Source organism: Hypanus sabinus, chromosome 1, assembly GCF_030144855.1.
Source record: "Hypanus sabinus isolate sHypSab1 chromosome 1, sHypSab1.hap1, whole genome shotgun sequence".
In the NCBI taxonomy this organism is placed as follows: Eukaryota; Metazoa; Chordata; class Chondrichthyes; order Myliobatiformes; family Dasyatidae; genus Hypanus; species Hypanus sabinus.
The window spans coordinates 180,598,113-180,624,106 of NC_082706.1; the positions used below are offsets into that span (position 1 = coordinate 180,598,113).

The 25,994-nt window shown below is 41.5% G+C and overlaps 1 protein-coding gene across 12 annotated transcripts in view; it reads right to left on the reverse strand.

Moving 5' to 3' along the window:
• ncoa2 (nuclear receptor coactivator 2) overlaps positions 1 to 25,994 on the reverse strand; it is a 312,874-nt gene that overhangs the window by 121,418 nt on the left and 165,462 nt on the right. For all 12 annotated transcript variants that reach the window (XM_059982705.1, XM_059982738.1, XM_059982722.1 and 9 more), the window contains one exon: positions 6 to 113. In XM_059982705.1, coding sequence (XP_059838688.1) covers positions 6 to 94 — 89 coding nt within the window. In that variant the 5' untranslated portion in view covers positions 95 to 113. The remainder of the gene's footprint in view (positions 1 to 5; positions 114 to 25,994) is intronic.

The following is a 25,994-nucleotide window of genomic DNA, read 5'->3' on the forward strand; positions in this document are numbered from 1 at the left end:
CTTACCTCGGTCGCGGATGGTCACACGGTGATTCCTTGCGTTTTCTGGAGTCTAATCTGGCAAGGTCAGAGGAGTTTTCACCCATTCCACTCATCTTGTGGGCATATAAGCAGCTGAAGAAAGTAAAAAAAAAGTTTCAGTTAGAACTTTACCAAAACATGTTGAACTTTCATTGTCCACCGTTTTGGCATCCATGCAAGTTTCCAGAATCACTCGCCTCAGTATTCAGAAGGAAATAGAAATACACTTCTAACACATGCGATGTCACCCACTGGAATAGAGATGTTAGACACATTTACATTCACAGGAAGTCTGCATATGTCTGCACACATGTGGCCGAGACCCTTCATCAGGACTAACTGAAAGGAAAGTTCCTTCCTTTATTACTTCTCAATAACCAATTCAGCTATTAAAATTGCAATGGCGCAAAATCTTTACTAGTTAGATTCCTTTGTGTGCAACACGCCAGACAATGGATTTCTCAGACCAAGTATTTTACATCTTGTGTTATCCAAATTCCAACTGCTCATTCATTTGAGATTTCAAAGAGATACATTGGACATCAGTTATAATTAGCAGTTAACAGTTAACCATAATAAGGTCAAGTACAACTAACCTAATACTGTTAAGTATTCTTTCACGCATTATTAGCACAACTATTAAAGCACAGAATAGAATCAAATTATGCAGAAATATGCACTTTGGTTTGCATGTGCTGTGGCTGGGAAGAATGAAAATCTATATTGTATGACACAGAAGTAGAATTTTCCTATTCATGCCTTATCAGTCTTGACCATGCTTCAACAGAAATTCTCCCCAATCAGATACAAAGCAATAGATACATGAAAAAATACCAGATGAAATGAAATTACACAGGTATACACAGGTGACTTAAAATATTCGATCATCGTAATGTGATAGCTCTTAGTTCTTCTGACACTGCACTACTTTCTCCAGGTGCAAGCATGTTCAGCAAGTGTTGACAAACTATATAAGCATGGGTTTCCATTACCCAATCATCCCACTCACCTTCATTCAAGTGGGAATTCAATTCAGTTCAACAGCAGGTACTTGCCTGAGCCAGAAAGTCAGGCATTCAAACTATGTTCCAGAGACTTCAACAGTTCAGGCAATCTACTGATATTCCAGTCAAAGTGACACACTTGCTGCACTGGTAGGAGTTGAACAAAGGTCAGGATCGCCTTCTCAGAAAGATACAAATAGTCATGGTGCAAAAAAGTTCCCCGCTGAAAATTCAGACTCTGTGAACATCACCAATGTATTCCCATATTCTCCCAACACTTAGTCAGTTTGCAGTAATACTAAACAAACTTAAAGAGTGAAGATGAGACAAGATGACAGTTTACAAAAATTTACCAAGCACATCAACTACATTAGGTGATCAGCCAGCAAGCAGTGCAGATAACATGAGCATTTACCAATATGAATCATGCCAACAGTGACTCATTAAACAGTTCACTCCACTTTTAAAGGCTATTCTTCAAAGATGGTTAGATATTTTCACATAATTTTCGTGGCAACAGCTTTGGAGCATTGACACATTTGCCCTACCGAGGTCCAACACCTCCCGTTAACCTGGGTTAAACCCCATCTGCCATTTCTCTGCCCATATCCGCAATTGATTTATACTGCACTGTATTCTTTGCCAGTCTTCTACACTACCAACAATTCCACCAATTTTAGAACCATTTGGAAATATACTAGCTCGCCCATCTACACTTTCATCCAAAGTCCATGAGTTTCATGAGAATTTCTTATTCAGTTTACCAGTAATCATCTTGCATCCATAGGCACTACTTTGTGCCAACTAACAAGTGGCAACATCACCTCCATCTCTATCCCATCAAACATTTTCCTAAATATTTAAAGACATTTAAATGTTTAACCACCTTATCGACCTGTGTAGCCACTTTCAATGAGCTATGAACTTGGTTCCAGAGACCTCTCTGCTCAGCAAGGGACCTTGCCCTTAACAGTGTACTTACTGTCAAGTGTCAGGTTACTTTTCAGAATCAGAATAAGGTTTAATGCCACTGGCATATATTGTGAAATTTGTCATCTTTGCAGCAGCAGCACAATGCAATACATAATAGAAAAAAAGTGAATTACAGTAAATATCTGTACATATATATTTATTAAATTAAATTAGTGCAAAAATAGTAATTAAAAAGTAAGTGAGATGGTGTTCATGGGTTCAATATGCAGTCAGAAATCAGATGACAGAGGGGGAAAAAGCTGTTTTGAATCGTTGAATGTGTGCCTTCAGGCTGCTGTACCTCCTTCCTTTTGGTAGCAATAAGGCTTGACCCGAGTAATGAGGTCCTGAATGAGAGATGTCTCCTTCTCGAGGCATTGCTCCTTGAAGAAAACATTTGTCTGTTCATCCTGGTCTGAAAGCTGTAATGTGCAAGAAGTGGTTCAAACATATTGCAGTGCTTTTCTGAATTTTACTTAAGTTGTTTGAATTTTTTGCTCTGCTGACAGTTATTGCTACTGCAATACAAACCATTAAGAACTTCTGCTGAATTCTTCTGAATCTGCTAGCACAAGGAGCAGATGATGATTATTGGATTTACAAATGTCTGAGAAAACTGACAAACTTAAATTATGATCAAAAAGACAGTGCAGATGTAAAAGACACAGTGACTGGTAATTATAATTAAAGGAGCTGAAAAAGCCAGTAAGTGCAACGAGCAGATAATAACTGCAAATATCTGGTCAGAGTGGCTGGACGGTGGGAGGAGGTTTCTTCCATTCAATGGTTGGTGAAGTTTTGCACTGGACTTCTTAATTATCTTACAAATGTCTTTGTATGTTACAGGTATATTGTCATAAAGATCTATCTTGAGCAAATAAGTCCTAACTTTTGGACTCACAAGGGTATATGTGACGCTGAATAGGCTGCAAAAAATTACACACAGATGCAGGATTTCTCCATATCTAACTTTTTTAACCCAACATTCTTTAAAGCAGATGTCTGAATACAAGTGGCTGCAGCTCCATTGGGAAAATCCGAAGTTGTGTCAAGCCACATTACTCTTGCAGATCTCTTCTTGGATCATCTCTGATGCAGAGCTTTGGGACTTGCTTTGGGCAAAGGATCCAATCTAATTGTACAGGGAAACCTTGTATTTTTGAGAATTAAACACTGGGATAATTCAAGGGAAAGAGACACCTTGCATCTCGGGAAGGTGGTACAGGAGCCCGAGGACATACACTCAGTGTTTTAAGAACAGTTCCGTCTGTCCACCATCAGATTTCCAAATGAACCATGAACACTATGTCATTTTCTACACTACTTTTATATTTCTTTACAAAACTTACTCTAATTTTTAAAACGTATTGCACTGTACTGCTTCAGCAAAACATCAATCTTAAAGTAAGTACATGGTTACATATACTATACATACTTTGATAATAAATTTACTTTGAACTTTGACTGAATTAGCTCTCTTCAATGAGCTGAGCAGTGCCGGAGCATAAGCAGCCCCTCTACTCCCAGTACTATCAAACCCCAGGCCCTCACCTAAACAATAACCCACTAATGCAATTTCTTTCACCTCAGGATTCACTTCACGATGCTCGTAAAAATCATTCACTCCCCTCAAATCACATTCCCCCCCCCCCCAACAAGCCTTAATAGTAGAAGGCCTCATTTAATTCAGAAACTCTTTCATATATATTATAAATACATTCTGACATGGTGTAATTTTTCCAGCATCCAAGCACTGCTAAACTTGGATTACTATCTATAGCATCTAAAATAAACTTTCAAAGTTTCAACAACATGGTCCAGAGGTTAGAGCAGTAGTGTGCTTGGTGGCAAAGAAAAACTCCTCCACAGTAGACACACGTAGCCTGGAAGCTTTCATGTTGGGTAGGAGCATCATCGTAAACCAAATCCTTCAACGCCACATTCCTCACTGCCACGTACATTAGCACGAAATCATGTTGTACACTTGCCTGGACTTCATCTGTGAGCACAGACTGAGAGTGTGAAGTTGTGAACCAGTTTATTCAAAATGCAATTAAGCATCTCGATGTACTGCGCAGAAGTAATCCATTTCATGCACAAAAACATAAAGGGTTGCAATTAATTAGATAAAAGTTTATAGAAAAATCTTGCATAGCGATGTCAGTTGTTTCCTAAACCCACATTAGTTACCTATGCAAAAAGGGATGAGTATGAACTGTCAAAAAGGTTCACGTCACACAATTGGATCATACCCACATATTCAACTGCTCTGACGTTACGTAGAGTAAAACAAGATCTCTTAATTGTTGGGTGGACCAGTTTGTGTGTAAAGGAGATTGACATCAACGTACACAATGTCTCGGAAAGTTCATTCAGTTGCCACCATTAGATGAATAAGACACTTCCTCAGAAGATAAGGGTTTTCCCAAGATCAATGTTATTGGGATATTTGAAACTAACACTGTACGCATTCCACCTGGAGTACAGTATCAGCTGTTTATTTGAAACCTAATCATGTGATTTGTTCTCTTCAATTTGTCAATACAACACGAATGAAACCTTGAGGTCTACCTAACTTTACTGGATCAAAGGACACAACCAAAATGCATTGATGGCAACGCTTCCACAGTATACCAAACTGCAAACAACCTCTGAACATCAATGGAATTGCTTCAGAATGCAATCTAACAAAACCATACTTATCTTAGGCAAAATTCCTGTAGAGCCGGCATGTCTCTGATTCTCAATGCCTTTCATTGGGTGATAGTATCAAAACAAATTTCAAGGATTACTTTCAGTCACTGTTATCTTGGAGTTTACTAGGGAACAAGGTGGGCTTGAAGAGCAAGGATATTGTTAATTTGCCCCAATCAGGATCTTATTATGTGCAACTTCGGCAAGAAAAGACTGCGACGCAAGTGCTACTCACACCGTGTGCAAAGCAGTCAGGCCAACATTCCTGCAACGGGGCTTGAGGGGAAAGAAGAGTGATGTATGCTTTTGAGGATCCATTGGGTTATGTGCAGAGTGAAAGAAGGCTTTTCTAGAGCCACCACAAAAATCTTGCCTTCCCTGGTGCTCTGGGCCTTATTAGTTTCCCTAATCGCTGCATGGATGGGCTACAGACGTATTGTCCCCATCAAATCAGTATGCTCATTTAATCCAGACAGGGTAGAGAGCACATTTAACTGTGTAACAGAGCTTGGACTTCAGCAAATACATCAAAAGGCTGATGAGCACCACAAGTTACAAAGTCAACACCAGCTTACTTAAACTTTGGAATGAATGTCTAGTCCCCCTCCCAAAACAGCCATATAGCTGACAGAGAACAAATAACTGACAAGATTAAGCTGTAGAGTTATTAAAATCTGTCACACACGTGGGCCCCATTAGTCTTTTATGCATAATGCTCAAAATACATTAAGCAGGGAACATATTCAAGAGTACTGGACAGGCATTAAGAAGGTATCCTATCAAAACCTTTGCATATTTTGTTAATGATGTTGCAAGCAAAAATCAACTACAATTTATGTATTTTGTATAGAATTTTGACCAATCAACTGTATTGACATCTGTCTTAAACTTTACAACCTCTGGTTCTTATTTAAGTCTTCCCAAATTACCCTAATTTGAAAAAAATCCAATCTCAATTTCTTTTAGAACTGCTTTTTCAGAAATACAGTACTTAATTGGCTGTAGGGCTGTTAATGCTACGAACAGTGTTATACAAATGGAAGTCTCATTATATAAAGCAACATTACATAGATTTTTTTCCTCGTTTTAAAATAAAGAGCCCATTTACTTTCTTCTCATGCATTAAAAACTTAATTAAAAATCTACTATGAAATACATTTGCTTTATCTTAATGACTCAAAAGAAAGCTGACTGCATATTGATACATGTATTATACTTTTCAAGCACAGCGTGCTGCTCTTTGGGCAAAATACTTCAGTGCAAACCTCTTGATAAATTATTTTAATTTTGCACCTTAAATTGTCTAGTTTCTTCCCATAAATATAGTAAAACTCCAATTTAGGTAGATCCTATGAATTTACATAAGACTATGTCAATGTGTTGATCATTTTGGTTGAATAAACCTTTATAACATGCTTTTCCTTCCTAATGGAAATCTAGGAATTATATCATGAGGTAATGAACCACCCGTGCACCAATCTTATGACCCTAAAATATTGAGGAGTTTTGTGCAGCTTCATAAGCAACATGGATAGATTTTATTTTCATGTTTTTGTATGTTTATTGGCAAAACAGCAAGACAAAAAGCAGAGGAATTTTTGATCATTGTAAATGCTTTACCAGTCTAAAGAGCCTGAAGGCAACATCAGTGAAGACAATTACCAGCAGCTGTTTCAAAAACAGAATGCATATGATCATTTTCCATACAATAGCTGTTGTATCCCTCCTTTGGTACCAGCTGCTAAACTTACTTTAAAAAAACACCACATTCAGACTGTATATTCAGATTTTGAAAATTGCATTTGCTTTGGAAAAGCAAACAAAAGTACTTTCGCAGTCGAATTCCTCTCTTAATCAGACAAACCACAACACTGGACCAACTATTAATCAGGGCAGCCACTTATTTGGGACAACCCTTAAAGGACAAAAACTCATCGAGAAAATTACCGGACTCCCATTGTTTATTTGGGACAATATGCCGTTAAATGGGGCAAGGCTTTGGCCAAAGGAGGTTCTAACTAGCATCCATCACACGCACTTTGTGGCCATTAAGACACTGCACCGCGCTTAGAGCGAAGATTTTAAAAACATCAGTTGTGTGTGTTGATGCTCAAAAAGCAGTGATTTTTGTCACTGATACTTGGCGAGAAATAAGCAGTAAGACAATTCTGAACTGTTTTACTCACTGTGGTTTCAAGCATTCAGGCTTGGAGATGCCAGAAACAGCAGGGAGTTAAAAGGAAACAATTTTACTACATCAAGCTAGAAATTATGAAGATTTTGAAGTATTCACTATCATCGTGATTGCTACAACAAAGATTTGGAGGGTGCATTCATCAATAGTATTGTATGAAGACAGTCCATTATCTGCACTAGGCATTTGCAGTGATTTTGTTCATTGTGCACATTGGATAAATTCCTCCATCGATAAATATTAGGAACTAATACACAGTTTTAAAGTCCTGTAGTACAACTGGTAGTGTTCTAATTTGTTCTATATTTCATTTTAAATACTTAATTTGTTATTCAGTTTTCCATGAAACTCCAGCTAATTGGGCCAAAATCTACTGGTCCTGATGTGCCCCAATTAACCAGAAGACACCGTACATCTTAATGTGTATTTCAATACCTTATATCAGAGCACAAGTATCACAAAAAAAGGTGAGATTGCTGGAAATGGCTTCTTTTGTTCAAAGGGGGCAAACACCCAAATATCCCAGAAACACATTTATTCTACCAAATTACAGAAACATTTTTTAACCAACAAAATAAAAAAATTAAAACACTCAGAAAGCATCAACAGCAATTATTTACCAACAGGTCATTGGGATGTAGATGAAGAATCACAGTCAAAAACCTGATTAAAAACCTTATCCAAATGCAATGCCCAGATCTCAGATCCTTCAACATTCTGAATTTCCTTCACAAATATTTCAGAGTTCATCCAAAGAGCAAAAACAAAATACCAGAAACTAGGAGACATTTTCTCATCTAGCTGAACTATTTCCAAAAAATTTTAAACAACATTCTGTTTCTTGCACTTTCCGTACAAATACAGAAGGTGAATACAATGGATTCCAGTTAATTTGGGCTATCGATTAATCAGGGCAGCCACTTACTTTTAAAGGACAAAAACTAATCGAAAAATAGCCATGATTCCTTTTGTATAATTGGGAAATTTTTCTGCTTAAATGGGGCAGGAGACTGTTACCAAACAGTTTCTAACTAGCATCAGTTGTGTGCATTTGTGTGGCTGTTAGACACTACACCGTACTTGGAGAGAACAGTTTTTAAAATAGCATTAGTTCCGTCTGTTTGTGTTCAAAGAGCAGTGATTTTTGTCATTGACAGTTGGTGAGAAGTAAACAGTAAGACAATTCTGAACTGTTTTGCTCACCACAGTTTCAGCATTCAGGCTTGGAGATGCCAGAAATTCCCAGAAGACAAAATGAAACAATTTTACTACTTTGAGAAGTTAGGAACTACAAAGAATTTGAAGGTATCACCAATCATCATGAATGTTACAATGAAAAAGTATTATTTGGAGGATGCAATTGTCAAAAGCAGCCTATTATCTGCACTAGGTGGCTGTGATAATTTTGTTCATTTACATTCAATCAACAGAACCTGGCTGAGTATGCTGGAGGAATTTCTTTGTCACTATTAAGAACTAACACAGTTTTATACTACTGGTACCTGTAGTGTTCTAATTTGTTCTGTATATCACTTAAGTACATAATTTGACACAAGTAAATGGTAGTTTATCTTTTTTTTAAATATCTTAACTATTTCCAAGAAGCTTTGGCTAATTGAGTCGGCTGTTTTACTGGGCCAAATGGCACTGGCCCCAATATGTCCCAATTAACCAGAATCCGTTGTATTACATTTCCAGTGATTATTATAAGGAATAAGCAATAGTGGCTCTCCATAATTATGCATGTAGCAAAAAGCTCTTTCTTTATATACATAGAATCCAACAATTGAACATTTTTTAAATTAAAGTGACATAATTTGACATTTAAACTTCTATTTTTTTTAAACAAAGATTTGCAACAGTTTAACTGATGAATGAGATTCTCAATGTCTAATCTGGAAAATTTATTTCAATGTCACTGGATGATTTCCAAGTCATGTTGAAAAGTTTCCACGTACTATCTAGTGTCCAATATTGTTCAGATTGGACTACAAGGAGTTTACGCAAGTTAACCTTTTCAGCGTTTGTGTTATCATGTTATAACACAATTAATTTTCAATCTTCTGGGAACAGTTCAGGGATAAGATACGATTTTATACCCAATGACAGCATCAGCAAAGGGTTGAAGACCACTCTTTACATTTTATTGCAGTACTTGAGATCCCCCATATATGTGTTCTCACCACAAATGTCTTGGCCACGCTCCAAACTGGCTGGGCATCGGGCACAAATAATGCTCTGAACGAGATGCAAACAGTGCAACGTCATGAGCCCTTTATTCCCCTCATCCACTACTTTTGGCTTTTGTATCCTGGTCTTTACTTGTCTTTATCCTCAACCGAAGATCTACTTTCTCCCTTCTTGACATATAAACCTACTTTAGCACCCCATAAAAACATCATAGAAGAATTAAGTCATTCAGCCCATCAAGTCTGCTCCACTTTAAGTATACCCAATTACCTGTTCTCTGCAGCTGCCTGTGACAATGAATTCCACAGATTCACCACCCTCTGGCTAAAGAAATTCATCGTATTTCTGTTTTATTCTCAGGCATCTTTCTACTCTGAAGCTGTGCCCTCTGGTCATTGACTCACTCTCTCCCTGTACACACTATCTGGGTCTTTCAAATTCAGTACGTTACCCCCCACCACCATTTTTCTAAACCCCAGTGAGGACAGGCCCATCTCTCTTTTCCCAAATACAATGATTTATTGTTATGCTTCTAGTTCAGTCATGCAGATCAACACCACGTACTTCAAATTAACATTTATTATCAACCAAGTGCAATGCCATAAGCCAATTTTTAAAGCACAAAATCTTAAAAAGCACATGAACTCCTTGTCAAATTCATTCATCTCAAACAGATGCATGCATGCTAATGAATGGAAGCTATTTCAATAAACTACATATGGTGCAGCTCCTTGCACTGTAACACTTCAGTTTTACACGAACAAAATCCTAAAAATAGAAAATACTGATGCTCCAAACAATAGTTCCCTTCTCAAACGGCTGTGAGCTTTACTTTCCATTACAAATAAAGGACTATCAGAGGCTCTGCTCTACCCAAACGCTAAAAATAGAAATACCACTATCCCATATAAAATTTTCCTTCTCAAATTGCAGCAAAGTTTTCTCTACATACACAAACATCCAAATAAAATCACAATTTTAAAATAACAACCAACTTGCAGTAAAGTGCACTGCCCGCTAATCCCTCTAACTTGAGGAAATTCCATCAGTTTGGCTTTTGAGTTGTATAAAATTAGTTTGATGGTGGGGAATGGCAGGGACAAAAGAATGGAAATAAAAACATATCTTAAGGTAACTATGTGAACTGAAAAATTTATTTTCAATACTGAAAATGTCATGACGACTTGAACTAACAATCACTTACACTGCACACTCTGGGAAAAAAATAATCTTTTTCAGGTATTGCCAAGTAACACTAAAGGTAAAACTGAAGATACATTCCTCCAACACTCTGATGATGGTTTAGGAAAATGAGTTGTGGTTAAGTTTGGAAACTGGGCTAAAGAATGTAATTGTCAAATAGCATTTACAGATCACTTGACTTCAAACTGTTAAATTCTTATTTCCTGTCATTAGAAATTATTAAAATTATTTGGTACTGATTTCTACAATGTAAAAACCAGGGTCTTTTCTGTTAGTGAATGACTTTAATTTAAATTAAACCAATTCCCAGTTTAGTTTGTCAGTGGTCATGAGGGGACTGGAGCTGGTGGTAAGCGAATGGAATCGATTCCAGGAAAGCTGCATGTATCATCAGGGTCCCCCATCACCCAGGTCATGCTCTTTTCTCTGCTGCCATCTGGAAGACACAGCAGCCTCAGGACCCACACCAACAGGTTCACAAACAGATATTACCCTCAACCATCAAGCTTTTGAACCAGATGGGATAACTTCACTCAACTTCACTTGTCCCATCAATGAAATGTTTGCAGACCCTTTGGAGTCACTTTCAAGGTCTCTTCATTTCATGTTCTCGATATTCATTGCTTACTTATTTTTTATTATTCTGTAATGGGCTTATTGAGTATGCCTGCACGAAAACAAATCTCAGGGTTGTATCTGGTGACATATATGTGCTTTGAACTTTCTACCTTAACACTGCTCATAATTAAACTAATGCATCCAATTGTAAATGAATATCACATTTTCTTACTATTACTACTTTGAAAAATGTTAGAATAATCCACGGGAGAATTTGGTGAAACTGGATTTCAGTCAGTCAGTGTTTCTGTAACCCAGGAGCCCCTGCATTCCCTCAAGCCTAACAGTGTGGGCATTTTGATGTCTAGTGGCTAATTCCATTACCTCCCTCTCTGTGAAGCAGGAATCAAGAGTCAGATTTGTACTTGCCTGCCTTAGCTTCTTTTTTCCAAATGACCACTGACATATATTCCACAAATCGGAAACCGGACAAAAGGATAAGACTGGCTTAACGTAACAATTGTACCCAGCTTAATTCTCCTTTGTAGCTCACACACCACTGTGTGTATCTGACAACATATCTACACAATCAATTCACTGCACTTCCACACATCTCTACCCGACACTTTGCTTCAAATAAGATCATAACAGACGATGTATCACTTTACAGACATACAAACAGTATACATAAGCTCTTGTGTATTTATATTTGCTGTATGTTTTTATTTTTATTATTGTTTTCTTTATCTTTTGTGTTTTTTTAAATGCTGTATCAGATCCAAAAACAATCATTTCTTTCTCCTCACAAGTGTACAGGAAATGACAGAAAACAATCTTGAATCTTAAATATGCAAATTAACAAAACTGAGTTTTTGAGAAATTTCTAAGAAAAGCAGTTGGCATACGTCAATGCAGTGCGCAGTGAGACTATGAGGAAGGACAGACAGACAGACAGATGAGGGCAAAATTGCAGTCAGTGGGATGTGGTGAAGTGCAACATGGAGGCAAAATTGAAAAAGGTGATGAATACAGGACTGAAGGTATTATATTTGAATGCACCTTGATTGGAGTTTTTTGAGGAATTAGGAGACAGGATAGGCAAAGTAATGTCAGTGGATGTTGTTTACTTGCATTTTCAGAAGGCCTTTGACAAGGTGCCACACATGAGACTGCTTAACAAGAGCCCATGGTATTACAGGAAAGATACTAGCATGGATAGCAGATTGGCTGACTGGTAAGAGGCAAAAGGTCAGAATAAGGGAACCTATTCTGGTTGGCTCCAGTGACAAGTGGTGCTCTGGAGTGGTCAGTATTGGGACTGCATCTTTACACACTATCTATCAGTAACTAGGATGATAGAATTGATGGCTTTGTGGCCAAGTTTGCAGATGAAACAAAGATAGGTGGGGGGGGGGGCAGGTAGTGTTGAGGAAGCGGGGAGACTGCAGAAGGACTTAGACAAATTGTGAGAACAGGCAAAGAGTGGCAGATGGAAAATAGTAATAGTGTAAGGGAAGAGTATGGTCATGCACTTTGGTAGAGGGAATAAAGGTATAAACTATTTTCTAAATGGGGAGAAAATTTTAAAAATCAGAGATGCAAAAGAAAGCGCTTTCTTGTTACAGCTATGCAGGCCAACCATTGCTCTAAGCAAGACATTTTTACATGGCCTGAAACTTACACAGCACTTCAATAAAACATTATATAAAAGAAAATTCCAGCTGTATGGCAACAAAGGCTATATGTGCAGGAGCATTTCAGTTCCTGCAGGGCAGCACGCCCATGCAGCTTAGAGTCCTTGTGCAGGATTCCCTAAAGTTTAACTTGATGGTTGAGTCGGTGGTAAGGAATGTTAGCATTCACTTCCAGAGGACTGGAATATAAGAGCAAGGATGTGATCCCGAGACTTTATAAGGCACTGGTCAGACCTCACTTGAAGGTACGGTGAGCAGTTTTGAGCCCCATATCTAAGAAATGATGTGCTGGCATTGGAGAGGGTTCAGAAAAGTTTCAAGCGAATTATTCCAGGAATGAAAGGGTTAACACATGAGAAGCATTTGATGGCTCTGGGCCTGTACTCGAGTTTAGAAGAATGACGGGGGGTCTCATTGAAACCTATCGAATACTGAAAGGCCTAGACAGAGTGAATATGGAGGGGATGTTCCCTATACTGGGTAAGTCTAGGACACAGGTCCTAGAGAGGACCCTGTGCTTGAAGAGGGCACAGCTTCAAAATACAGGGATGTCCATTTAGAATAGATGCAAGGAATTTCTTTAGACAAAAGGTGGTGAATCCATGAATTCACTGCCACATACAACTGTTGAGGCTAAAGCAGAGGTTGATTCAGATTCAGATCCAGATTAGTCAGTGTATCAAAGGAGGCAGGAAAATAGGTTTCAGAAGGATATTAAAGTCAGCCATGATGGAATGGTATTTCAGACTCGATGGGTCAAGTGGACTAATTCTACTCCTGCGTCTTAAAGTCTTAAAGCCACTGACGAATCAGGGAGGGTGAACAAAACTTCTGCTTAAAAATATCTTGTTCCGTTTTTCCTTTTCTATGGCAATTCAAAATAAAATTCCTAACATGGTATAAAAAACATGCAATTTCTCAGTAACAGTTAAGATAACCAACAAAATAATCTCCTCAACATTTGACACATTAATCTGAAGGCCTCGGTTATCTATCAACAGCATGATGTATTAATACATATTTTCCCATAGCAATGTATTCCTGCCAAGGTGGGGGGGGGGGGGGGGGAAGATGACCTCTAATATTCCGGGCATCAGCCGCGATTCACAGGCTTCCTGCTGAAAAGAAATTATGATTTATGAGTAGTTCTGTTTTTCCACAATAATCTCCAAGATTACTGGGGGGAAAAAATGTGTTTCCATCGGTTAAATTTCACATTTTAATTTTTTAAAGCCAAATGCTTATAACACCAAGAAACTAATTTTATTTCAGAAATATTCACAGATGGACTAACATTGAAACTGGAATCAAGATTTCCAGAGGCATCATTTCTTTACTGAAATCTAAAGCAACGATTGTTTCAAAAAATGTAATTATTTTTCCTCAGTGGAAATTATGACAAATCCTACTCTCTCAACATCATGAGACAAATGAGCATTCACATAAAATGGAGAAACCCAGCAATCAGAGAGTTTCTTTAGACTGAAGTCTTGGATATTAAAAAATGAACTCTGACATATAGCAGAGATCAGTTTTGAAATAGTTTAACTAGCAGCTACAGGATAAGGCAGCTATGAAAAAAAAAGCTTTCATTTGGAAATATGCATGATGCGTTGAAAAATTAATTTCAAGTAGTGGTTTTTTTTAAAGTAGTTTTTCCAGCAAAGCCAGATACTAAATCTTCCTCTGGTTTCTATCCCTGCTCACCAGCTCAAGGTCTTATATTTTCTTATAAGTGGTGGTCATTCAGCCCAAGTCAGTGACAGCTCCCCAAGCAATTCTATTGATGCTATTCTTGTACGTATGTACTAATAAATACTATCTCATGTTCATCAATTCCACTCTGTTTCACCCACACCTACCAATAGTAAGGGTAATTTACAGTAACCTGCACATCTTCAGCAACATCACCTGCTGCTCAAGCTTCTCTACTGTAATCCCACTCAACTAGAAATGGCATTTAAAAAGAATTCTACGTTACAAATGATGTTTAATTTACAGGAAACAAAATTAATACTGTGATCTGCACTGACCCTGTAAACAGGTCTACCGAAGCCAAAATCAAAATAAAATTTTTGATTGAAGGATATACATGTTATCACCTACTACTTTGAGATTCATTTTCTTGCAGACATTTAGAGGACGATAAAGAAATACAATAAAATTTATTTTAAAAAACTATACATAAGCACTAGCAAGCGAACAATATGCAAAATAAGACAAACTGTGCAAATAAAAAGAACACTATGAGTTATAAGGAGTCTTTGAAAATCGGCCTAAAGGTTGTAGAATTAGTTCAGAGATGCAAAGAGTGAAGTAATCCATGCTGGTTCAGGAGTCAGTCCATTTCCCCTCTCTTCTACTGCCTTCTAACTCATCCATGACTGATGGTTGGAGGCAGAAACCAGATCTTAGGCACTGGCAGCAAGCTGGGTGCCATGGTTTTGGCCCAGGGGGAGGATTCTATGCCTCAGGCCCTAAAAGCAAGACAACTGGCAAGTAGTGCACTGGTCAAATCAGGACTCAGAAAACAAAAAGGGATAACTGTGCCCCAGCCCATTTCTGTACTGTGCTTGCCTTCTGTCCTGTCCACGCACCTCCATTAAACCTCTGCAGCCCCACGGATCCGACAAACTTCAGGCTTTGTCACTGCAGCCACCTCACAGCCTAAAGCAGTTTGCTCATGGCATTGGGTCTAAGGTGCTCTCTCTCCGGGACACCATGATGGCCTCGTGACAGTTCACTGCCCTCACAGACCACCAAACATTCCAGTGATCAGAGACACATCAAATAATTAGAAATTAGTGACTTAAAAAAAAAATCTCAAAACATATTAAAATTAAAAATGTTAATATTAGATCGTAAACGAGATACTTAGCTGCACTAAGCAGGGGACCAAGAGACATTCTGCATCCAACTGAGCGCCACTCGTGGATCGTAAACACGAGAACGTCTGCATATGCTGGAAATCCAAAGCAACATCGGTAGATTCTGTACTGGGCTCAGTGCTGCAGCAAGAGATCAGATTCCTAGTTTCCTCACCGCAATGCACAGGCACAAGTCAGGAACGCACAGCCCCACAGAATCAGAATCAGGTTTATTATCACCAGCATGTGACGTGAAATTTGCTTAGCAACAGCAGTTCAATGCAATACATAATCTAGCAGAGTGAAAAAAATAACAAATAAAACAAATAATAATAAGTAAATCAATTATGTATATTGAACAGATATTTAAAATTTGCAAAATCAGAAATACTGTATATTAAAAAAGTGAGGTAATGCCCAAAGATTCAATGTCCATTTAGGAATCAGATGGCAGAGAGGAAGAAGCTGTTCTTGAATCGCTAAGTGTGTGCCTTCAGGTTTCTGTACCTCCTACCTGATGGTAACAGTGAGAAAGGGGCATGACCTGGGTGCTGGAGGTCCTTAATAATGGGCGCTGCCTTTCTGAGACACCACTCCCTATAGATGTCCTGGGTACTTTGTAGGCTAGTGCCCAAGATGGAACTGACTAGATTTACAACATTCTGTAGCTTCTTTCGGTCCTGTGCAGTAGCCCCTCCAGTGATGCAGCCTGTCAGAATGCTCTCCACGGTACAACTATAGAAGTTTTTGAGTGTATTTGTTGACATTCCAAATCTCTGCAAACTCCTAATAAAGTATAGCGGCTGTCTTACCTTCTTTGTAACTAAATCAATATGTTAGGACCAGGTTAGATCCTCAGAGATCTTGACACTCAGGAACTTAAAAGCTGCTCACTCTCTCCACTTCTGATCCCTCTATGAGGATTAGTATGTGTTCCTTCATCTTACCCTTCCTGAAGCCCACAATCAGCTCTTTCATCTTACGTTGAGTGCTAGGTTGTTGCTGCGGCACCATTCCACTAGTTGGCATATCTCATTCCTGTACACCCTCTCGTCACCACCTGAGATTCTACCAACAATGTTTGTATCATCAGCAAATTTATAGATGGTATCTGAGCTATGCTCAGCCACACAATCATGTGTATAGAGTGTGTAGAGCAGTGGGCTAAGCACACACCCGAGGTACGCCAGTGTTGATCGTCAGCGAGGAGGATATGTTACCATCAATCCACACAGATTGTGGTCTTCCGGTTAGAAAGTCGAAGATCCCATTACAGAGGGAGGTACAGAGGCCCAGATTCTGCAACTTCTCAGTCAGGATTATGGGAATGATGGTGTTAAATGCTGAGCTACAGTCGAAGGGTCAGAAGTGGACTGCTCAGCAATAGGCAAGTGTATTTCAGCCCAAAGGTTTTGTGCCTTCATTCACTCAGCTGCAATGACCTCCACACTGGACAAATAACTTGCTGGATATAATGTTTAAAGAACTCAACACAAGTCACTCTTAAAGGTTAAAGCAATTCTGGTCTGTCCTTTTATAGCCTCCAATACCATATAGTTTAAAACATTCATAGCCAAGGCCACATCTTCCATTCTGAACTGTGGATTTTTCAATTCCTTGCCAACCTATTAAGAGGTGTGTGTTTAATATTACACACATCTTTAATATCTTTATTTTTCCCTTTTGGGGTTCTTTTGAAGACCCTGACCTGGAGTTACAGGCAGACTTCTGTTCTTTGCTGGAATGGGACCTGTTTTCGGGGTTTCAAGCTGGCCGATATTCGTCACGCCAAGGGTTTGGCCTGAGAGGCGGCCTAGTGCTTGGAAGCCCAAGATCTCGGAGCTCTGGAGACGGGCAGATCGAGGGGCGGTGTCATGGCAGGAGACTCATGTGTCATTGGGGAGGCAGGAAAATCTTTCGCTGTGGGCCCAAAGACCCGAGATCTTTGCGACCTTCAGGCACAGAGCTTGTAAAAAAGTGACAAAGCAGACTTTTTAACATCGCAAACCAGTGGGTTGTTGTTATGCCTCCCGCTCGCTGTGAAAATGGGCGACACCTCCATCTCCCTTACTAGGGAGAGAGAGAACCTGTGGGTTGCTGAATGCTGGATGAATTGTGATAGGCTTTAGGGTAACTGCAAGGGCTGAGTCTTTGATATCGCTTAGCTCACACTTGTGCTCAGCAGCGGGTGTGCTTTTTCGCCAGGGGTGGGGCGTGGTATTGTTGCTTGCTGCCGCTTATGCATGGGAGGGGAGAGCTGGGAGGAGTTTGGGGTTCTCACGTTTAACTGTCACTCATTCTTTGAGGCACTTCTCTGTTTTCGTGGATGGTTGCAAAGAAAAAGGATGTATATTGTATACATTTCTCTGACATTAAATTGTACCTTTGAACATACATGAACAACTGGGGAATGGAGAGATATAGATCACCTGCAGGCAGAAAACCGATTGTGGGCGGCACAGACATTGTGGGCTGAAGGGCCTGTTCTTCAGCTGTACTGTCCTACCTCAAACAGTCCTGCTCTACCCAAATCTGTGTATTGCCAATTTACATTGATCAGCCGCGCTCCAACTTAAAACGCTTGCCCAGACGTTTAAGATTACCGAGCTGCCACAGCCATCCTCAAAACCCACCATTCCTACTTCAAAGTTAAAAGCCCAAAGTAAATTTATTATCAAATATGTCACCATCTACAGCCCTGAGATTCATTTTCTTGGAGGCGTACTCAATAAATCCATAATAAAGTAATAATCATAATAGAATTAATGAAAAACTGCACCGACTTGGGCAAAAGACAACAAACTGTGCAAATACAAAAACAAATAATGATAATTAATAAATGAGCTTTATATATTGCAAACATGAGATGAAGAGTCCTTGAAAGTGAGTTCATAGGTTTTGGCAAACATTTCAGTGATGGGGCAAGTGAAGATTTCCCCTTTGGCTCAAGAAGCTAATGGTTGAGGTGTAGTAACTGTTCTTGAACCAGGTGATGTGAGTCCTGAGGCTCCTGTACCTTCACCTGATGGCCGCAGTGAGAAAAGAGCATGACCTGTGTGGTGGGGGTCCCTGATGATGGATGCTGCTTTCCTGCGACAACGCTCCATGTAGTTAAGCCCATAAGATACAAGAACAGAATTAGGCCATTTGATCCATTTCATCATGGCTGATCTTATTTTCCTCTCAGCTCCAATCTCCTGCCTTTTCCTTGTATCACTTCATGCCCTGACCAATCTGCCAACCTCTACCTTAAATATATATACAGACTTAGCTTCCACAATTACCTGTAGCAATGAATTCCACAGATTCACCACTCTCTGGCTGAAGAAATTCCTCCTCATCTCCCTTTTAAAAGGGTGCCCCTCTATTCTGAGGCTGTGTCCTCTGGTCTTGGACTCCCCCACCATAGGTGATATCCTCTCCACATCCACTCTATCAAGGCCTTTCACCATTTGATGGACGAAGAGAAAATATATATGAATAAATAAGCAATAAAGATCAAGAACATGAGATGATGAGTGCTTGAAAGTGAAAACAGTTCAATGGGAACAGTTTAGTGATGGGCGAATAAAGAAATCTACGATTTAAGAGCCTGATGGTTCAGTAACATTAACTGCTCCTGAACCTGGTGATGCAGGTCCTGAGGCTCCTGTGTCATCTTCCTGATGGCAGCAGTGAGAAGAGAGTATGGCCTGGATGATGAGGGTCCTCAATGATGGGTACTGCTTTCCTGTGACAGCGTTCCGTGTAGATGTGCTCAATGGTGGGGAGGGCATTATCCGTGATGGACTGGGCTGTATCCACCACTCTTTGTAGGCTTTTCCGTACAAGGGCATTTATGTTTCCATACCAGGCCATAATGCAACCAGTCAATATATTCTCCACCACACATCTATAGAGGTTTGTCAAAGTTTTAGATGTCGTGCCGAATTTTCGCAAACTTCTAAGAAAGTAGCTTCTGCTGTGCTCTGTTCATAATGGCATTACGTGCTGAGCCCAGGACAGATCCTCTGAAATAATAACATCGAGGAATTTAGTCGCTCTCTCCACCTCTGATCCGCCCTCACCCCCATGAGGACTGGCTCATGGACTTCCAATTTCCTCCTCCTGAAGTCAATAATCAGCTCTTTGGTCTTGCTGACTTCGAGTGAGAGGTTGTTGTTGTGGCACCACTCAGCCAGGATTTTAATCTCGCTCCTACGTTCTGATTCATTACCACCTTTGATTTGGCCTAGAACAGTGGCGTTGTCAGCATGCTTATATATGGCATTGGGGCTGTGCTTAACCACACAATCATAAATGTAAAATGAGTAGATCCGGGAGCTAAGCACACAGCCTTGTTGTGCACCTGTGCTGAGGGAGATTGTGGAGGAAATGTTGTTGCTAATCCAAACTGACTGGGATCTGCAAGCGAGGAATAAGGTCATATTGAGGCCTAGGCCTTGAAGCTTATTGATCAGTTTAGAGGGGATGATAGTATTGAGTGCTGAGCTGTAGTCAATGAAGAGTCAATCCTGATGTACGTACCTTTGCTGTCCAGAGCCGATTAAATGTCATCTGTTGTTAGTCTGTTATGATGGTAGGCAAAGTGGAGTGGATCTAATTTGCTTCTCAGGCAGCAGTCAATACGTTCCATAGCAAACCTCTCAAAGGACTTCATCACAGTAGGTGCAAGTGCTACAGGATGACAGTCAAAGGCAGGTTACCACATTCTTCTTAGGCACCGGAATATTTTAAGCCTGCTTAAAGTAGGTGGGTGCCTCACATTGCCAAAGTAAGAAATTAAAGATATCGGTGAAGACTCCAGTCAGCTGATCATCACAGGTCTTTGGTACTCGGCCAGGTACCTCAAGTGGGACAGATGCTTCCACCCAGGTGGGTTCACCCTCCTGAAGGATGTTCTCAAGTCAGCCTCAGAGACTGAAGTCACAGAGTCATCAGGGTAATAGTGGAGTGGAGTCAAGGACAGTGAGAAATGTTGTCAAATGATTCAGCAGGACCATAAATCAGTTGGAAGTACCGGCAGAGAATTAGCAGAATTTAATTCATATAAATATGAGGTGTTTGTACTCTAGAGGTTAAAAGCAAGAGAAAATTATATTGTGAACTGCAGGGGCTTTAGGAGTATTAATGCATTGAGGGATCTTTGGGTGCGTCTGTAGCTCTCTCAAAGTGGCAACACAGATAGGGTGGTGAAGAAGATACGCAGCTTGCATACTTTCATTGGTCACAGTGTTCAGTACAACCATAGGGGGTTTTATTGCAACTGTACAAAACTCTAGTTAGGCCAAATTTGGAGTATTGTGTGCAGATCTGGTCAGTGCATTACAGGAAAGTTTCGGTGCTTTAGAGAAGGTGCAGAAGAGGTTTCTTGTGATGTTCCCAGCCTGGGAGAGTACTAGCTAAAAGGAGAGGTGGGACAAACTTAGATTGCTTTTTCTTTCTGGAGCACAAGAGGCTGCGGGTGACCTGAAGGTGGACAGCAAGGGGGTTCTGATATTCTGCATTGAGCCTGATGAAGGCAAGGTCTTGTTCCAAGTATATTTTACCCGTTCCGTGGTATTGCTGCTGCAAAACAACAAATTTCACTCTACATCTGTGATAATAATAATAACCTGATTTTATTCTGAGATTTACTAGATTACTTTAAAAAAAAACAGAATGGTGCTTAGAATGGGCTGCCAGGGCCAGTGGTGGAAGCAGATTTGATTCAGCAAGACTTCAGAGGCATTTAGACAGGTATGTGAACAGGCAGGGAACGGAGGGATAAAGACTGTGTGCAAGCACACATGGACTTCAAATTCGCATCACAGTAGGCACAAGTAGCATAGACCGAACAGTGTTATCAGTTCTATGCATACAAAAGGCTTTAGTTCTTTAACAGCAATGCAGGCAAATCCACTAACTAGAGGATGAATACATAATGAAGTGTATTGCACTCTTTCTTTTCAACAAAGCAGCAACTGCATGTAAAGCTCTATACAAACAGGATGGATAAAGTTCAAAATTAGAACTACCAAATGAAACAGAGGGCGAAAAAGTCTCCGAATGTCATATTAATGCATCACTTTTCAACATATGCCTGGTAAGTAAAATAAATGAGTCAATTAGCAACAGTGCTTGCTTGGTATGATGGAGAGAGACTGTGCAGCAGAAAGAACAGCAGAAACAACTCGCTCCATTTTACCCTGTGGATGAAGATTATCACAGAAATATATTTCAGCAACTGCATAATTCCCCAGGACTGGATTTTGTTTGGGAATGCAGAGAGTGTTACATGGAACAGCCAGTGGTTTCCTGCATGAAATGTACCAAATTGTTGAGTCTCATCTTTGCTTGCAAGAACATAATCTCTGAACTTGCTGGACTTCTGTTAGTTTTTCTCCCATGCATTTAAGCCTAAGAATCTACCCCAAATCCTGCACCAAAAACATTCATTTGATTGGAAACAAAACAGCTGCAAAGGTGCTTCACTAGTTTCAGAATAGCATACTTAAAATGTTTGTAATCTTTTAAGTGCTTTCGTTTTTCTGCAAATCAGTAATTTTTTTACTTAACTTACTTCATCTCTTAATAAAATAATATTTTCAGAATATTTAGAAATATTTTAATTTTGAATCCAGTTAGATCAGTGTCCATGGCTTGTCCATCTGACCTACTCCCAGTTTGCAAAGCGACTTGCACATTCCAGGAAGCAGACAAGAGTGGACCCAAGGAAATTCGGCTAGGCAACGTGGGACAGCGACAAGATCTGACAACTTGCCATCAATGGGAACTTCTGGGTCAACATACATTATTCAATTACTCACTACTGGGTTAAAACTTTTATTGTTATTGGTACTGTTTTTGGTATTGGTTTATTATTCATACAGGCAGGTTTGCTAGAGCTGTTGGGTTTAGACTAATTTAGCAGGGGGATAGGAGCCAGAGTGATAGGGCAGAGTATGGGGCAAATGGTGGACATGTTGATACAGTGTGTAGTGAGACTGTGAGGAAGGACAAGCTAGATTATAGGGATGAGTTGAGTTTTGCAAGGGGGCAAAATCAAAAAGGGTAATGAATATAGCACTGAAGGTGTTATATTTGAATGCAAAAGAGGGCACATGATATTTCAAAAATTAACGGGAGCTTAGAGGATTAGGAAGCTTTAAAAACTAAAGGATGACAAAAAAAGCAATAGAGGAAAGATAAAATATGAAGGTAAGCTAACCATTATTACAAAAAGAGGATACCAAAAGCATTTTCAGATACAATTGCAAGAAAAGTTTGTGAACCCTTTGCAATTATCTGGTTTTCTACATTAATTACTCATAAAGTGGATCTGATCATCACCTAAGTCACAAAAATAGACAAACACAATGTCCCTAAACTAAGAGCACACAAACAATTGTACTTCTCATCAATACTGAGTACACCATTTAAACAATCACAATCTGTGGTAAACTATGTATACCTGTCTGGACATGCCCCTCTGCTGACTGCTCCTCCCACAGACTCCTGTATAAAGGCGATTGGAGGTACTGCTCCTCCCCCCCAGCCTCTGAGATGCTGTGCTCCGTTTTGCTGCTAATAAAAGCCTATCATTCGCCTCCCGTCTCTGAGAGTTATTGATGGTGCATCAATTTTATTAGCAGCAATTTTAAAACATGGAGAGCATTTTACGACCTGACAGATTGGATATTGACCCTCAATCTCCAGAAGCCGACATTGCTTTTGAACTCTGGCTTGCATGCTTCCAATCGTACCTGGAGGAGATTCGAGTGATCGAGCCTGTCACAATGCACAGAGTTCTCCTCTCCAGGGTCAGTCCGCGGGTCTACTCCCTGATCAGGGACCTACCAACCTACCAAGGGGCACTGGATGCCCTCAAAAGACAATACCTGCGGCCGGAGAACACCGTCTACGCAAGACATCGCTTAGCGGCAGCAGGCCGGAGTGTCGAGCGCTGAGTTTGTCCGGGCCCCTCAGACACTCGTGCGGGCCTGCAACTGCAGGGGACTGACGGCGGAACAGCATGAGGAACTGCTAGTAAGAGACGCCTTCGTTATGGGGATCAGGTCAGAGTACGTGCGCCAGCGGCTGCTGGAACATGCCGATCTTACCTTACATTCGGCTATCGAGCTGGCCGACACACTGGAGGCCGCTCTGCACGATGCTGACACTGTCCAGGCGCACGATATCCTGCCGGCCCCATGGACGCTGCAGACCCCGCAACCCGCCGTCGAATCGACCACGGCTGCTGCCAGTTGCAAGTCTGCGCAGTTTTACTTCTGCTGTCTCGAAAAGCACCCCTGAAAACGCTGCCCGGCCCGAGAAGCTACCTGCTCCAGCTGCGGAAAGAAGGGCCATTTTGCCAAGGCCTGTAAGTCCAAACCGTGAGCGGGGTCGAGCAGCGCCAGGTGCGAGGCATGGGGGTCGCCATCTTGGTCGCTGCCATCTTGCCTGCCCACCACGTGCGAGGCATGGGAGCGGCCATCTTTGTCCGTGCCACCTCGCCCCGCCTCCAATTCACTGGGGCTTACCGGGCACCAAGATGGCGATTCAACTCTGGTCTCCGTAATCCTCGACCATAGCGCTCCACACCAGCTTGCAAGGTCAATGATGGACATCCTGGTGGAGGGGCACCGGACGGACTAGCTGCCTGTTTGACACGGGCAGCACTGAGAGTTTTATTCACCCAGACACAGTGCAACGCTGCGGACTCGTGACACAGCCGGTAAGCCAGAAGGTCACCATGGCTTCTGGATCGCATTCCACAGACATCCGGGGGGGGGGGGGGGGGGGGTTATGTAGCGACATTGGTGGTGCAGGGCACAGAATATCGGGACTTTGCGTTACTGGTCATGCCTCAACTGTGCTATTGGGGCTCGACTTCCAGAGCCACTTGACAAGTGTGACGGGCCCCTCCCAACAATCACTGTCAGAAATCCTCAGTTTTGTGGGACTTCGTCATATACCCTACTACTGACCACACACACACACCGACCCACACATCCCACCCAACACCACGCCAACGGCCGCGCTACTGACACCACTTGCAGCCTCTCCACCCTCAAGATTCCTCCCCCATCTCTGTTCGCTAACCTGACCCCCGTTTGTAAACCTGTGGCAACTAAAAGCAGGAGGTACAGCACGGGGGACAGGGCCTTCATTCAGTCAAAGGTGCAGCGGCTGCTCAGGGAGGGGATCATTGAGCCAAGCACAAGTCTTTGGAGGGCCCAGGTGGTCGTTGTTCGGACCGGGCAGAAAAATAGGATGATCGTGGACTATAGCCAGACCATCAAAAGGTTCACGCAGCTTGATGCTTACCCCCTACCCCGCATCGCGGATATGGTCAATCAGATAGCTCAGTACAAGGTGTACTCGACCATAGACCTGAAATCCGCTTATCACCGGCTCCCCATCCGCCCGGAGGACCGCCCCTACACCGCCTCCGAGGCGGGCGGCAGGCTCTATCACTTCCTGCGTGTCCCTTTCGGTGTTACGAATGGTGTCTCTGTCTTCCAGAGGGAAATGGACCAGTGCCAACTGAAGGCCACATTCCCATATCTGGATAATATCACCATCTGCGGTCATGACTGGCAGGGTTACGACACCAACCTCCAACAATTTTTCCAAGCGGCGAAAGCTCTTAACCTCACCTGTAACACGGATAAGTGTGTGTTCGGAACCACCGGACTTGCTATCCTTGGGTATGTCGTGGAGAAGGGGGTTATTGGCCCTGACCCCGACCGTATCCACCCCCTGTTGGAACTCCCTCTTCCCACCACCCTCAGACCCCTCAAACGGTGCCTGGGCTTCTTTTGCTATTACACCCAATGGGTCCCTCACTACGCAGACAAGGCCCGCCCCCTGGTCAAGTCCACCGCATTTCTCCTCTCAGCCGAGGCCTGCGCGGCCTTCAGCCGCATTAAAGGGGACAGTGCCAAAGCAACGATGCATGCGGTGGACGAGACCATTCCCTTCCAAGTAAAGAGTGACGCCTCCAACTTCGCGCTGGCTGATACCCTCAATCAGGCAGGAAGGCCGGTAGCATTCTTTTCTCGTACCTATCAAGGCCCTGAAATCCCTCCGTGGTGGAGAAAGAAGCCCAGGCCATGGTGGAAGCTATTAGGCACTGGAGGCGCTATCTCGCCGGCAAAAGGTTCACCTTGCTGACCGACCAGCACTCAGTTGTGTTCATGTTCAGCAACCAACAGCCGGGCAAAATCAAAAATGATAAAATTTTGAGGTGGAGAATTGAACTCTCCACCTACAACTATGACATCCTGTACCGGACTGGAAGGCTCAATGAGCCCCCTGATGCCCTATCCCGGGGAGCGTGTGCCAGCGCACAGCTCGACCAGCTATACGCCCTTCATGCAGATCTTTGCCACCCGGGGGTCACCCGACTTTACCATTTCGTGAAATCCCGGAACCTGCCTTACTCCCTTGAGGAAATCAGGACGATGACCAGGGACTGTCAAGTCTGCGCTGAGTGCAAACCGCACTTCTACCGTTCTGTAAAGGCACAACTTATCAAGGCCACCTTTGAGCCACTGAGTGTCGACTTTAAGGGCCCCCTTCCCTCCACCGACCACAATGTCTACTTTCTCAAC